This window comes from Egretta garzetta, unplaced genomic scaffold (genome assembly GCF_000687185.1).
Source record: "Egretta garzetta isolate BGI_Z169 unplaced genomic scaffold, ASM68718v1 scaffold159, whole genome shotgun sequence".
Classification (NCBI taxonomy): domain Eukaryota; kingdom Metazoa; phylum Chordata; class Aves; order Pelecaniformes; family Ardeidae; genus Egretta; species Egretta garzetta.
In genome coordinates, this window is record NW_009260762.1 from 651,118 (window position 1) to 666,007 (window position 14,890).

At 43.0% G+C, this 14,890-nt stretch overlaps 1 protein-coding gene across 1 annotated transcript in view; it reads right to left on the reverse strand.

The window, feature by feature from the left end:
- STAB2 (stabilin 2) overlaps nucleotides 1-14,890 on the reverse strand; it is an 89,815-nt gene that overhangs the window by 55,429 nt on the left and 19,496 nt on the right. The window contains exons 10-20 of the mRNA XM_035901474.1: nucleotides 12,707-12,840; nucleotides 10,776-10,858; nucleotides 9,957-10,106; nucleotides 8,517-8,660; nucleotides 7,653-7,715; nucleotides 7,441-7,560; nucleotides 6,876-6,929; nucleotides 5,630-5,710; nucleotides 4,484-4,636; nucleotides 1,263-1,325; nucleotides 369-452 (exon numbers count right to left, since the gene is read on the reverse strand). Coding sequence (XP_035757367.1) covers nucleotides 369-452; nucleotides 1,263-1,325; nucleotides 4,484-4,636; nucleotides 5,630-5,710; nucleotides 6,876-6,929; nucleotides 7,441-7,560; nucleotides 7,653-7,715; nucleotides 8,517-8,660; nucleotides 9,957-10,106; nucleotides 10,776-10,858; nucleotides 12,707-12,840 — 1,129 coding nt within the window. The remainder of the gene's footprint in view (nucleotides 1-368; nucleotides 453-1,262; nucleotides 1,326-4,483; nucleotides 4,637-5,629; nucleotides 5,711-6,875; nucleotides 6,930-7,440; nucleotides 7,561-7,652; nucleotides 7,716-8,516; nucleotides 8,661-9,956; nucleotides 10,107-10,775; nucleotides 10,859-12,706; nucleotides 12,841-14,890) is intronic.

Consider the following 14,890-nt stretch of genomic DNA (forward strand, 5'->3'; position numbering starts at 1 on the left):
TCATGTGAAGCCCCGGGACAGGAGGTGCTGGGACCAGGGACGAACAAGGTGTCCTGTTGTTCATGGGTGAAGCTCTATGGGGCAACAACAACATTTGGGCTTGGAGTCTTTTGTGAAAGCTCCTGAGTTACAGAGTATGAGAGCGTGGCTGTCAATAACATATGGCAGCTAAAAAACCTCACTGGAATTTGCCTGGCATTTTGCTTTAAGACCTACAGTAGCTCCTCTCAGCCCCCTGTAGAAGGGTATGGAAACTACATGGACATCCTAAACCATACTCGACTCTAAAAAGAAAGTTCACAATGCAAAAGACAACATGTTTGAAAACTCTTATATATGTTTTATCTTAAGAAACTGTAACTCTCTACCTTTATCGTTATATTGCAGGATCTAGCACAGCCGGTTTTTTGAAAGGTTGGGCCGTCAATAATGCATCTCCGTTTTGAGAAAGGCTGGAATTGTGCACAAAATGGAAGCATTAGTATTTCTAAGCAACGTACAGTTCTGTGATACAGTCTTAATATTGCAACATAATTTAACTGGAGAACAGAAAGCACCTCACTATAGTGTTGCATTTAAAAAATTATTAAATTATGTGTTTTTTTCATAATATGAGCTTTCTTTTCATTATTACTGAATAATGGCCCATAGGCTATCACTGAATATGGCATATAGGACTAACTACTATTGAATTTTTGTAACATGGGGAATAAAATTCCTGTAGTATCTAGGCTTGAGTTTTGTATGTAGAGAAACATGCAGCCGGATTTGCATCTCTTAGATGTAAAGCAAATGAAATATTTTCAATCCTTTCTGAGACTGCTTCTGTGGACAGTTACTTCTGGGAGGATGCTTAATCAAAATGAAATTTTTAACAGACGTGAGGTCTTTAAATGTATCCCTCCTCTGTTTTCTGTTTACTAACTCTCAAAGCATAATCATAGCCATTCTCATCCTCTGCTCTCTCTTCTGCTGAAGCCTATCCTAAGTAGATCTTACTTTACCTGAGCAAAAAGCCAGAGCTTCTATGAAGTCTGCAAGGGATCTTGTAACAGCAAACACAACAATGCTGAAATTACTTGATGCTTCAGTCATTGCCAGAGACTAGAGTACTGTCTGTACTTGCATTTTTATGCAGTCTCCTCTTATTCATATCTGCTCCTTTTGCTCACTATATTGGGAGAGTGGCAATCAACACGCAGGGACCCCTTCCCTCTATGCATTTTGTACAACTGAGGAATCTGTCAGGAAATGTCACTTACGATGGGCTTTGAATCCGGCGGACAGAGAGCCAGTGTATGCGATAAACAACTTGCACAGACACCCTGGATGGAAACAATAAGCATAGTCAGTGGAAAAGCCATTATGCCAACTACTGAGATGCATAGTTACGGATGATATAGCCTGTAAATTTTAAGTATGTCTGTTCTATGACTTTCAGCTGTCACAGCATGGATCTGGAACCCAACAGCAGCACCAGGGCTCTATCTACTGGCTCTGATTTTTGCTGAGTGGTGGTTCAGCTTCCCCTTTTTATCTTCATTTGTCCTTCCCCTGCTCCCTTTCAAAGACCCGGCAGCTTCCTAAACAGAAGATAAGCACGGGCATGAATGCACTGGCGTAGTTTACTCAACCCTCAATGCATGATATATTAACTAATATGGTCTGAGGGTCTGGTGCAGTCTGTACGCTTAACTTCTATGAGAACTTTTTTATTTCTTCCTGGGAAGACCACGAATTAGTTGAGTTTCGTATATAGACAGTGTGAACAGAAATTTGTCTTCTGTATAGGTGGTGGAGAGAAAAATATTCTTTGTTTCCAGGTCATACATCCTGTACTCTGCTGTGATCCTGCAGTGTATAACTATTTTTATGTCTTCACCTTACGGTTGCCTTTCCCCACTAGCTACTTTATCACCATGTGGTGGTGACAGAGACTGGCAATTACAGCACTGAGGAGATACCAACTCCCGTGGCGATTTTAAAGGTGAGTCCTCTGATAGGGTCAGTGTGCAATAACTTTGGAGAGGTTGAGCCTTTCAGTGTGTGGGTATGGAGTTTGCCAAAGCCGTGTTGCTCGTGACTGCTATCGTCTTGCGTTTCAACCAAGTTAGAATAAATCCTAGAGCCGGCATCTGATGTGTTACTTCACTGTGTTTCATAATCAGTGGACAAATGACCACAAACATGAATTATGTAATTTCCCCCACAGATTTGTCACTGGAGCTGTGGGGAAAGAATCAGGTACTGGTTTGGATTTAGTAGTCCCTCATGTTGAAAGGCACTTAAAGAAATAAAGACCAGATTTACAAAAGCATTTGGGCATCAAATAGTTGAGGTATCAATGCCACTACTATGTTTTAAAGCTCTATGGGTCAGATGCATTTTGGCAAATAATTTGAGTGTTATAAAAGCTCTTTAAGCTGCGTAGTCATGGCTGAAGTTGACTTAGGCTCTTAGCTTTCTTTGCATTTCTGAAAATCCCTGCAATTGCCTCTTTGCTCCGTTAGAACTTACAGATCTGGCTGATTGCTGTGGAAATTGTTTCCTGCTGTTGGTGTTACTCTCCCTGCTGCTCAGTGCCACTCAGGATCACCTATTTGCTCCCTTTTATCCCCCTGGGATGGTCTCTGCCATTGACATGTACCTGCTCCCTACTTTTCCTGAGGGTGGGAGTCCTGCCTCTCCCCTCTGCCACACTGCAGCGGGGGGACAGGGAAATGTAGCTGCACTTCCACGTGAGGTCCAATGTGCCCACTTTCAGCCCTAGATAAAGATACTGTCTTTGCACTGAAGTGTCTGAAGCATAGACATATTTTCCCTTCCACCAAGTCTGCTGTGGGAGTGATGACCTCTGGGAGGAGGTGGAGCAAGCTATTGAGTCCTGCGGTTATTACCAGCATTCAGGTACAGTTACACAGATATGTGTGTGTTAGCATAATGGTTTCATCTTTAGGTATGTACAGTTCTTGTAGGTGGGCACAACTGACAGTTCCTATAAGGTTTGTCACTTTTCACTGGTACCACAAGTTGTATTTACAAAGTGGCATTACTCTTGTTTTCCAAGAGTGATGAAGATGCACGATGGCCGGTAAGAACAGCAAAGCCACTGTTCCCTCTGGTATTCTCCTTGGTAGCAGTGCTCTGCTTAAAGCCTTGGATATTAAACTATGTTTCAAACTATGCACGAAGCTTTTGAAGCTGACAAAAGTCCCTGACTTCAGTTTGGGGAATAACTTTTGTGACAGATGCTATTTGTTTCGTCTTTAAATAATTTCTCATAGTGTTGCTTTAGGATTGATTTATGTCAGGCATAGTTTGTAGGTAGGGTCCTGGTAGGAATTTCAAATTACTGGGGTGTAATTTGAATTTGCAAGGTGTTGATTACTTTTTGTATTGGAGGTTGTGGCTCATCGCTCTGCCTGGTTTGTGGTTATATTGCACATACGGCACTGTGTAGTTACTGCTAGAGGTAATAGTTCTTTAGTGCCAGCTCTTGTGTTTTCTTCATTAAATTTTGATGCTGTCCAGCTCTTCTGGGAACCTCTTCCAAGGCTGTGGTTCTGGACAGTTGTAAGTTAAGATAGTAAATGTTTTGCGTGACTGTACCGGAACTGTTACTGGCCCAGATACTTGCTTGAACACGGTCCAGTAACAGCTCATTGGAGCCACGCTTACTGCGAACTAAAAGCTCCGTCTGGTACTCAGTCATCTTACCAGAAATAGTATCTGAACGTTACCAAGTGTAAAGGCCTGTGCTGTGTTATCACACTGAACAAGGTATGTTGAAATCCACCCTTTGAAATATGAAACAGTTTTGTAATTCCTAACTTGAAGAAAACTGGAAGAAAGCAGGGCTAGGGGAAATTGTGGCTTCTGAAAAGAACATATTTCTAATATATTAATATAAAATCAATTATTATGGCTCCTTTCCCTGCATGTTTAGTAGCTCTGGAATGGGCTGCCCAGGGAGGTGGTCGAGTCCCCAGCCCTGGAGGTATTTAAAAGAAGGATAGATGAGGTGCTTAGGGACATGGTTTAGTGGTGGGATGGCAGGGTTATGTTAATGGTTGGACTTGATGATCTTAAAGGTCTTTTCCAACCTAGATGATTCTATGAATTGAGAATACTGATCCAAAATAGCTTCCCTGGGAACTGGACTCTGCTTACCATGCACTCGTATGCAGAGGTGGGATTCAGGAATTGGAGAGGAAAGTTTGACCAGAGAGACAACATATTTAAAAGGGCTACTGCAAGAAGTAGATGAGTTAAAGTGGTATAGGATGTGCTCATATGAGTTCCCTATTTACAGATTATTTGTATTTGTGCAGTATTGCTAGCCAGGTGGCTATATGTCATTGATATATCAACTTCCAAAAATACCCCCCTTTTTACAGACAGCATCAGAGAAAGCAGTAAGGAGGAAGCTGGAGCGCATTATATGGAGCAGGGAAGAGTTATTGGCTTGTTATGATTCTCTTACCATTACGACCTGACTTCTTGTCTCGTCACACCGATGCGGTAGAATTGGAACAATTGTGGGTGGGATAAGGACTCCTGCGAGAGTATGAATGCGACCGTTTTTTGCAACAATATCTGTTTCTTCTATTTTTTCTCCACTCACCAAGACTTGTCCCTATCAAACAATAAATTATTATTAAAAATCATTTTTTCATAGCTTCTCAATTTCTGATAATTTGAAGAATTTTGAGTCATACTTTTTATTTGGCTATCTATTTTTTATTATGCTTGTTTTATGCAAGAAGCATGTGTATGTTGTGCGTTTCCTTGAATATTGGTCTACAACAGCGGTATCTAAAGCTTTCCTCTTAAACTGCACTGTGCCTGTGGAACTGGTGACCAAATGACTGGCCAAAATGAGAGGACTACTGGTGACTTCAGGCAGTGATTTCAGCAGGCATAAGTATGCTTTGGTCCTCTCCCTGACAAAGGGAGGGAAAAGTGAAGAGAGAGCCTGGGATCTATCCAGATTCACAGGAGAGATTAAAAAAAAAAAGAAAAGAAAAAGTATTCTGTTTGCATTTACTCATGCAACTGCTCTGTCTTTACAAGAATTTTCATAGATGCTTCTCTTCTCCAGAATGTTCATATTTGGCTAAAATATTCAAAGAACAAAATGGTGTTAACATAACAAATGAGTCTGGTTTCACAAAAGTACTGACAAATGAGCACTTTTAAAAAGGTGTTCACTAGGTTCATCAGGATCAGAGACTATAGTATTAAAGAGAATAAAAGAATATTATCTATGTGTGCACTGAGAATTGTTTAAAATAACCAAGATATGTAACAGAATTATTTAAAATATTTTAAATAGATTTTTCTTTTTAAACTAGGCAGAGCATAAATGAGGATCATTGCTGGACTGGGGCTAGTCATAAGAAAAAAGAAACTGCAGGCTGTCCTTTTATACTGGTCATCTACTTTGCATCCTTTATAATACTAATTTCTAACAGTAGGGGGGAATGGCAAGCTGAAAATTTCTGCCTCGTTATAGCAAGAAATTCTTCTGCTCATGTCCCACCTCTTCCCTTTTTTAATCCCCCCTGCATGCAACCAGTTGCCAAGATCAGAGCGAGCTGTTCGCAGGTGAGAGCTGCCTTTGACTTACGGTGCTGGTCCTGTTAAAGTAAATGAACTGCTTCGCCATGCTTCTGATGTGCTCTATTGAGACGAGGCTGGCAACCTCTAGCTGAAATGAATACAAATTGATTGAATGAAATGTAATATCATCATTCATTTCAAATCCAGATGGATTTCACAAGTAAGACCACCTTTCTCTTTAGGGTGAGCGAATGACCCTATCAGCTTTTCTCTAGCTGCATGGGCAGCCTTGCATTAACTAACCTGCTTGGATAATGAAGTCAGAGTGATTAAATTTTGACTGAGCTTGCTGGTTGCTCCATATGAAGAGCTTGTTGCCCAAAAGGATATAATTTTTTCTCCTAATTACAGCAATCAACCTAAGTAAAATTATCACCTCTCCCTAAAATAGCCCTGTTTTGCATCCTTAGACCATTGTGGCAACAGCAGTGCTGATATCCTGTGAAGGGACACGTGGATCTCATGCCTCTGTCCCCGTGATCCCACTCTGTGCCGGCAGTGACCTTGGAATCTGCGAGCGGGGCCTTTCGCTAAGGATGCGAGCACATCCTTCCTTCCCCACAGCAGGGCTTGGGGTGGGGATGAACTTCAGTCTCCTCTAGCCTTAGGTGATGGGGGGGTTACTGGCTTCAGCTCTTTGTTTCCAGTAGAAAAAGGAGGGAAAAACAGGGAGCTTGCTTAGAGGATGACAAACCCACCTCTTTCTGATAAACAGAAGACTAATCTCGGCAGAATTGGCTCACAGAGAGCTTGATTTTGATAGCAACAAGTCCTTTTCCTGCTACTCCTTCCTGTGGCCCTGCCAAGCTGACAGTACCCCCTGACAGCGGTTCTTGCTCCACAGCAGGCTAAGGTAGCAGGTCTCAGATTCAGGATGATTATATATGTATTTTTTTTTTTCCTACTTGGGCTAAATCCCCATCACCAAAAGGTGTATTTTAAAGTAGAAATAGCTACTTGCGTGTAACACACCAGTGTGACACAACCCAGTTTTAATTTGCCATGATTCAAGGAATACCCCATGTCTCCTAGCAGGGTTTTATTTTGCTTAGTAACACTGAGGGGAAAGGTTTGTGTTCTCCCTTAGTGACCTTTATGTGACTGCCCTTAGTAAAGGCAGAGGCGTAGCTGTCCTTTGCAGCTTTGCTGTGCAATACTGAGTGGACATCATTCTTGGAAAATCTTTGCCTTCCGAATGGCAAAGGGTTTGAAAGCGCTCTTGCACTCCGGGTCAGTAAAATGGCCGTGCTCACCTCAGTGTTGGAAACAATGTGGTATCGGATCAGCTCCAGCAGCTTCCACGAACCCTGCCAAAGCAGAAGAGAGCCCACTTTAGCCCTGAAAGAGTTGCACAAAACCAACCTGGCCAGTGAGAAGGCATGGGGATGAGAACGGTGTCACTGGCTGGTGCACCAGAAACCTCTGGGTTAGTGGTGGTGCTCAGCTCGGGGCTTGCAACCTGCCCTCTGGCATCTGCTCCCTCTGTCTGTCCCTAACAAGGGTGACACCTCCCAGGGAGGGTTTGGGGCTTTGCTGTGAGGCCGTCTGGGCTTTGCTGGCAGGGCAAGGTCAGGGAAACAAGGACCTGGTTTTGGGGATTGGTGTCACTTCATAGGATAGGAGATCCCAAATCCCATTCCTCTCTAGGTGTTACCTTGATCTTTAATTGTTAGATATGGATTAAGCCTTGATCAGAGGAGCTTAGTTTAGGTGAACACTAAACCAGGTAAACATGGGAAAATGATTTATGTATCCATTTACTACGTATCTACATATGTCTACTATCTAAGGAAGATTTGCATTATAGAAAGACTGTACCTCTGCAGAAAGCAGGTAATCCAGAGCCCCAGCTTTCATATTACTAAGAGCTTCATTACTTGGAACAAAGACTGTGTAAGCTCTGTTGTCCTGCTGTAAATCCATTCCCAGGCCAGTTTTCTGTTTTGGTTTAAAATTAAAAGTGAAATTACATATTAATATTGAAGAACATTTGAAAATAGCTCTATGGAATTGCTTTTCTGGATCCTTACCTCTATCAAAGCTGTAAATTGGCTGTATCTTACATTATTTTGAAGTACCGACATTATGGTTTCCTAAAATAAGATGGAAATAAGATTTATTTTAGTTGGCAACATGGAATAAATACCAATTCTTATATCACATTTTTTGAATTGCTGTATGAATCTAAGTTATTACCGATTGAATACATTTGGGTTTCTTTATTGTTTGGGTGGCTGGTGGTGTCTAGAAGTGGCTGAGATGGTAGCACTCTTGTCCTGGTGCTATACTGGCTTATAGTTAAGAGTTTGTCATTGTCCTGAAATACAGTGTAGTCACAGAACATACAAACAGTGCGTGTATGGGGAAAGTGTTCTTATCTCTTCATTTCCAATGAGAAAGGGCAGAGAAATAAAATACTTGCAAAAACAGCATATAAAGAAGCGAACTCTCAAGGAAGTATGCTAAGCAGGGCACCAAAAACCTTAAAGCATCCAAAATTATTAGCTTTTATAATATTAGCCTCTTTGGGGGATGGGTTTGCTGATTTGAATAGAAGTCTTGCCTAGTATCTGTCCAGATGTCCCTCCTTTTAGTATGTTGCTCTGGAATTCAGTGAGATGCACTGATTGTAACTGCCGATTTCCTAAGGAACCACTCAAATGTAGTGAGTACAACCAAATCGTCTATGGACCAGCTTGGCAGAAGAGTAAATGTCTGTTTGCTGTGGAAACTGTGGCATTACCTTTCATTTTGAATGTTGCTTCTCTGAGTTGATGTGCAATGGCTCAGGGGAGTTTGTCTGGCTGCTGCCAGTCATCCTCCTTTGCATTCAATTAACGTGAGACTATTTTAGAAGAAACTCTGACACTACATATACGTAGCTTACTACTCACCTCTTTGCTGCTTTTGAATGTTGGCTCCACATTGTCCATGGCTTTATCAATAATGTGTAAAATCCCATTGGAAGCAATAATATTTCCCTGCAAAAGTTTTCCTTTTCTCCTTCCTCCTTGGAGTCTAATTCTTAATTGATTATCCTGAAAGACACCAGGCAATGGTTAGTGAGCTCTTTATTACAGAATGACCACAGAGAGAGTACGAGTGTTGAATAAAGTCTAACACCCCCTTCCATTGCCAACACCTGGGCTGTTTAAATCTGGGGAGGCTAAAGGTTGCTTCCAATGCTTATCAAGGAAATGGAAAAAATTCCTTTGACTTTGGATCAGGACCATGTGTTTTTGTTTGAGGACAACAAAGTTCAGAAGAGAAGCCCGGACAGGTCCTGCAGGGAGAGCAGCGTACCGAAAAGGGTTCTGATGACTGCTAGTAATAAAAGTCTGCCAGGAAATGATTTAAAATGTGATTGTACTGAAAGAGTCAACTCCCCTAATCTTAAGGGACTATAACCCATTTCCTTATATTATATGTATATTTAAAACAACAAAATGTTGCTGATTCTGCACTGTACGGAAGCCTGCAGGAAACTAACAGGCCTCAGGCAGAAATGAGATTTTCCTGTTACAAATGGAGTGCACATTCGCTAAAGAAATAAAATAGATATCTCTTCTCAGATGCCACTGATCTACTAAAAAACATGAGAAGTGCTTGGTTTCAGCCTTTACATAGGCTTAAGTCGTTAACAGTCACTTAATGGACCAAGAGCAGTAATTCTATATAATAAACTCTAGTATATCAGCTGTAGAGAACAACTCTTTCTAAACTGTAGGCTCAGACTGCCCTGATGTTTTCAGACATCAAATAAGCTGGGCTGGTGATGAACTTTGCTCCGTCTTTTTCATGATAAATTGCCATGAGCATTTTATTTATGTTGAAGACTTCTGTGTGCTGCATCATTCAAAGGCTGCCCAGGCTGATGCTCGGTGGGAGGTGGGATCTGCAGTGCAGTTAGCACTTGCTCTGTGCGAGAGGTAGGCATGCGTTTCCAGAATAAGCTCTGGGCTTGTGCCTCCCCACTCCTCCTCTTACTTCACCTAGGCTCTCTTAATGTCCCCCCCCAGCTCTGTTGGTCATGCCTGCAGATTTAAGATGGCTTAATTTTAGCAAAAAGTTTTAGAGCGGTCTGCATTAGACTGCTACGTCACTCAGTGGTGATGCATCTCTAAAGGTAATTTTTGTTTTCACTGATTTTAGTGGGAACTTTGAGGCCAGTAGGGTTTCAGGTTTCACTTGAGCACCTTGTAATGCATGGCCACAGCCAAGGTTTTTCATAATCCAGCAGCTATCTGCAACCTGTTGTCTCACTGCGGAAAGACCTCTTGTACTACTTGTTGAGTGAACAGAGAGCAGCGTTCTTGCTGAGGCAGGCCACTTACCTTTTCTCCCTTTGATATCTCTCCTGACTTGCCAGTCAAAGTATATATTACATTAGTATTATTCAAGCTGCTGGTATTCAACTGACCAGCAATTACATGGAGCTTCACAAAGTACTGTGCTTTCTGTTTATCATTCAGAAGATCCTTTATCTAGAAAAGCAGGAGAACAGAGATTTATTTTGATACAGGCTTCATATAAAGATGATCTCATAGTAAATTCTTTTTTTTTTTTTTTCCTCCAGCTGTTACATTCTGAAATGATACATTTTCTTCTAAAGTGGGGTGACAGGGTCTGAACCAAATGGAGGTCTCTCTTGCTTTCAGTTCAGGTCAGATGACTCCCTTAGGTCCCTGCATGAGCAGTAAGTGCCTCCAGAGTTGTCCTGACTTCAGGGTAAGGTATTTGATACTGACCACTTGTGTATCAGGCCAGGTTTGTTGTTTTTTTTTTTTTAACTAAAACCATATTTTTTTAATCACCCTTACATAAAAGGTGACCTGTAGGCCTCCCTGCTGAAAATTCAGGTCTTAATTCAGACCCTGTCTCTACTGAGTTAAAAACCCTTGAGTGTAACCATGCAAATCAATCCAAAACTTACTTGAAGCATGACTGCATTCTATCCTGATTTTCCAAATTACTTTGGTTTTCTTTCAAGTAGGAAAAAGAAAATCTCTGCCCCCTAGATTTAAATGTATCCAGAAGTGTACTAGAGCAAAAAGTTCTTCTGAATCTGTGCATCAAACCACTTTTAATACAGATGAAATTTCTGAAGGAGCTAAATCCCCCCCAATTTAGAACTGCCTCTGTTGTTTACTTACATTTGTACCTTTGAGCCCCTTGTTTGTTGGTACAAGTATGGTAAATGGTCCCAGAGTACTCAGCGGCCATTCATAGACATTTTCTTGTGAGGAGAGAGGGAGGGGAAAAAAAAAAGTTTTAATGTATATTAAAAAGCTCACTGGAGGAAGGGATTGTGTATTCTGTGCCAGGTATGCAAGGGCAGAATAAGGAAGAACGCCATCTGTGATTATTAAATGTTAACTTAAGATTCTAAAATCCAAGTTATTGTAAGATGAGAGGCAGATACGATGTGAAATCCAGGTGCTGCTGGATATTTGACACAGGATGAGGCAAAACATTCAGAATGCTTCTGGCACCCCGGATTCCATGGCATGCAGACCAGGGTGATAGATGTGAAAAGAGTGTTTCTTTGGAGATGTGTCTTTACAGGATGATGGCCTCCTGCTTTAAATCAATTCAGTCTTCATGGGGTGAGTGATATGCTGCTGATAACCTGCTGGTAGTGCAAATATCAGTAAACACATTGCTGGTAATAAAAGTCGATGCACTGAAAGTTAATTAAAGTTTGTTTGCTCCCCAGATGGTATTTCTGTTTCCAAGTATGAGACCACTGATTCTGTTGCTGAAGGCATTAAATATTTCTAATATTCAGCTCTTTTCCCAGAGGTTTAAAATCAGATCTAAAACCATCTTTACAGTCGTTATAGGTATGTTGTACTGGAGTATATACCTCAAAATTAGTATATTGTCTTACAAACCACTGTGGACTATTCTGCTGTATATTCTTAGTTTTTGAAAGATATTAACGTGGAGTGAATGTATTGTAAAATAAACTGTGTGGTTAATGTGTCTTTGCAGCTTCTGGCTAGTAAATCAAACAGCACATTTATGTCTAAAACTTAACCAAAGAACATAAAATCTGGATTGTTGTTAACAACTGGTGGTGCCCAGCATGTCAGGCAGTTTTCAGACACATAGGGAGAAACACGCAGAGGAACCGCGACTGAGCTCTTGGTGCTGAGAGTTTTTGGTGCTGAGATTTTGGTCTTCAGTGCTGCATGTGAAGGTCACTGCCCGGCTTTGTCCTTGGCCAGCTGTGGGGGATTCTTATTCTGTTCTGGTCAGGAATTCAGGATCTTTATTTTAATTGCCAGGCTCAGTGAAAAGGGCTGAGCAAATTATGTTAAATAGGAGGAAATTTTTCCGTTTACAAATTTATCTTAAAGATCCAGCTCAATTCTAGCAGTGTTTGTTCATAGCTGACATTTGTGACCATGCAACAGAAGACAGTGACGAGTGTTACGCTGTTCTCTTCATGAGGTGGCTGCAAAAACTGTGAAAGGCTGGAAGCTGTGAGCCCTGATAGGGTCTCCACCTCATCTCTGCAGATAATTTGGAAATGTGGAGACTGCCCAGCTGTGGCCAAGGTGCCCTGGTGAGGGGTCCTGAGGGTGATGGAGACCATGGATGGGATCAGTCTCTTCCCCTTGCCTGTCTCCTCTTGCTTTCTTGGTGAAAGCAATGCCACTGCTGATGCCTGGGGACTGGGGAAGAAGAGGGATCCAGATGGGAATCCCGATGTTTTTGGTGGGCTTCTGTGTGCTGTTCTAGATCAAATCTCAATTATCCAGAGTGATGGGGGCAGAGAGGGAGAAGAAAGGGGGTGATCCTGCTTACCCTACTATGGGGCAAAACCCCCTGGTGATACCAGATGATGTGTGAGGGGTTGTGGGAAGGTGTTTAGCACTTCTGCTTGGAAATCCTTGCAGATTGCATGGCATGGTGAGCAAAGGCAGCCTGAGGCAGGCAGAGGGAGTCTGCGGTGAGTAGCGTGTGTGCTGTGTCATGCCCTTAGTGGCACCTACCCACAGCAGGGAGTGTTGGGGGAAGACGGGACAAGGTCAACCCACCCAGCAGGAGGGGACTCTGCTTGCATGTGGTCGCTTACCCATGAGCGATAAGGCGGATGTCAGCCTGCCTTGCCACCGTCCTCCTGCTTCGGTGTTCAGGTCCTGGAGGCGCTCCATGATGTTTCCGTAGCACACAAACCCGTTCCCCACGGAGCCCCCCTGGCACGTACACCTGTGAAGGGAATGTTTTTTTAGCTGCGGGCTGATGCCTTGTGGTGTCAGCGAGTTGCTAGCTAAACCTGCTCCAGGGGTTGCTTAATCACTTCTCTGAAGGCCTTTTCAAGGAAGCACCAACGCATTTTAGTTTAACCTTCACTGCTGTATGCTTTAAGGTATGTTGGTGTGTAGGGCAGCCTGGTGACTGCTTGCCTGATGGGATGTCCTTCTGTCAGCCGGGCCAGGAGGCAGTGGCGTCTGTCTTGCAGGACCTCTTGAATGGGGGCTACATGATGCCCCTGGCTGTGCTGCAGCCTCCAGTCCTCAAATGTTGTGGTTGCTGGAGCCCAGAAAGCCACAGAGCCTGTGAGCAAAGAGAGGCTATGGCATAAACATGTGGGGTGCTACCCTTGCAGTGGGGAGGCTGTTGTGCGGGACTCGGCAGGATTAATGGTAGTTATGTATGAAGGGGGTGATGGCAGCTCACTAATCCCTGCAGTAGAGGTATGGGACTGGTAGAAAAAGGCAGGCAGGGGCGTCAGTCCTTTCAACAAAGGAAAGTGGTTGTTTGTTACCATGCCTTTTAAGTAATACAACCAATTTGGGCAATGATACTTGTACTTTAACATTTTTTCTGAAGCTGCTAAAGCACGAAATCTCACGCCTTTTCAGATGCGTGCTTTATGCTGCTGCTATCTCTGCGCTGGAAATAGCATCTCAGCTGTAATGCCCTGACTGTCCCCTGGGGATTCCAGCCTGCAAGAGATGTCACTGATGTACAGTTGACCAAGTCCTGCGTGTGTCCAAAGCAGGCTCGCGTCATGGTGCCCATGAGAGTGACAGTCAATGCCTCAAGATGTGTGCAATGTCCTCACTGCCTTGGGATGGGCTGCATTTGAAGTAGCATGTTGCAGCCAAGGCAAAATCTAAAGGAAATTTATGGAAGAACAACCCCAAGTGTCAGTTTGACATTTTCTGTCCTTTGAGGGAGGGAACATGCCTCATGAAAACTAAATAACATGGCCGTGAAAGACCTCAGCATTGCAAGAGAGGGGGGGAGAAATTGTTGGTTGTCAGCATGTGATTGACACTTGTTTGCTCTTAGGTGCCGACAGGTACAAATGGTTGTGACTCACAAAGAGCAATGAGGACTTGCATGTGCCTCGACCTCGCGTCAGCCTGACAATTGACCTGGAGAGGTGGTTAGTACTTTCTAAAAAATCTGGACTCTTTAAGCCTGGCTCAATGTGAGGGGCCATCGATGCCTGCTGGTTTTGCCAATCTCAGCTCTTTCTGTTGCAGCCTTCAGAAAATCAGCACCTGCTTGGCTGCTCCTGGGAGACTGGCTGGTGGTGTCAGCTCAGTCATTTACTCATCTTCAGTGCTAAAATTAAAGTAGGTGCTTGTCAACATGTAGCATGCACAGAAAGAAACCCTTTAGGGCTAAGGAGGCTAAACAACTATATGGTATGTGTCGCTAAACAACGGCTTTTAATAGTGCCTTTCCTAATTAAGTCTCCAGCACGTTCAGTATTCATATAAGCCCTACCCATAATGATTCACCTCTCTAGATATTTTTTCTAAAGGCATCATTAGTGAAGGAACATTACTTCACGCAAGCAAAAGATGTTCTTTATATAACTAATGACCTAATCGTTCACATGTGCTGGTTGTTACAAACACATGTCTGCCACTCACACCCCACAGTACTATCAGCCTGATGCCAAATCATCTCCTGTTTCCCACATACGGTTGCTACCGTAGCTGTTTATCTGGTGACAGCAATATTTGAAAGCCCCCACAGTCCCTGCAGCCTGGGGGGCTGCATATAGACTCAGAGGGGTGCTGGCATTTTGGCCAAGAGGCTCAAGCTTTGACTCCTTTGGGTCCTGGGTAAAAACAGCTGTCTAAAAGCATTTTGAATTTTTAGAATGTAATTCTGGTGGTGAGCCCTCTTCTTTTTAAAGGGGATCTCTTGGGCAGAGTGTATGGCTGTGGAGACAGGATGAAGGGTTAGGGCTGGGAGGGAGGAGGAGCTCCTTCTTGGGAAATGACCCCTCTCTTCC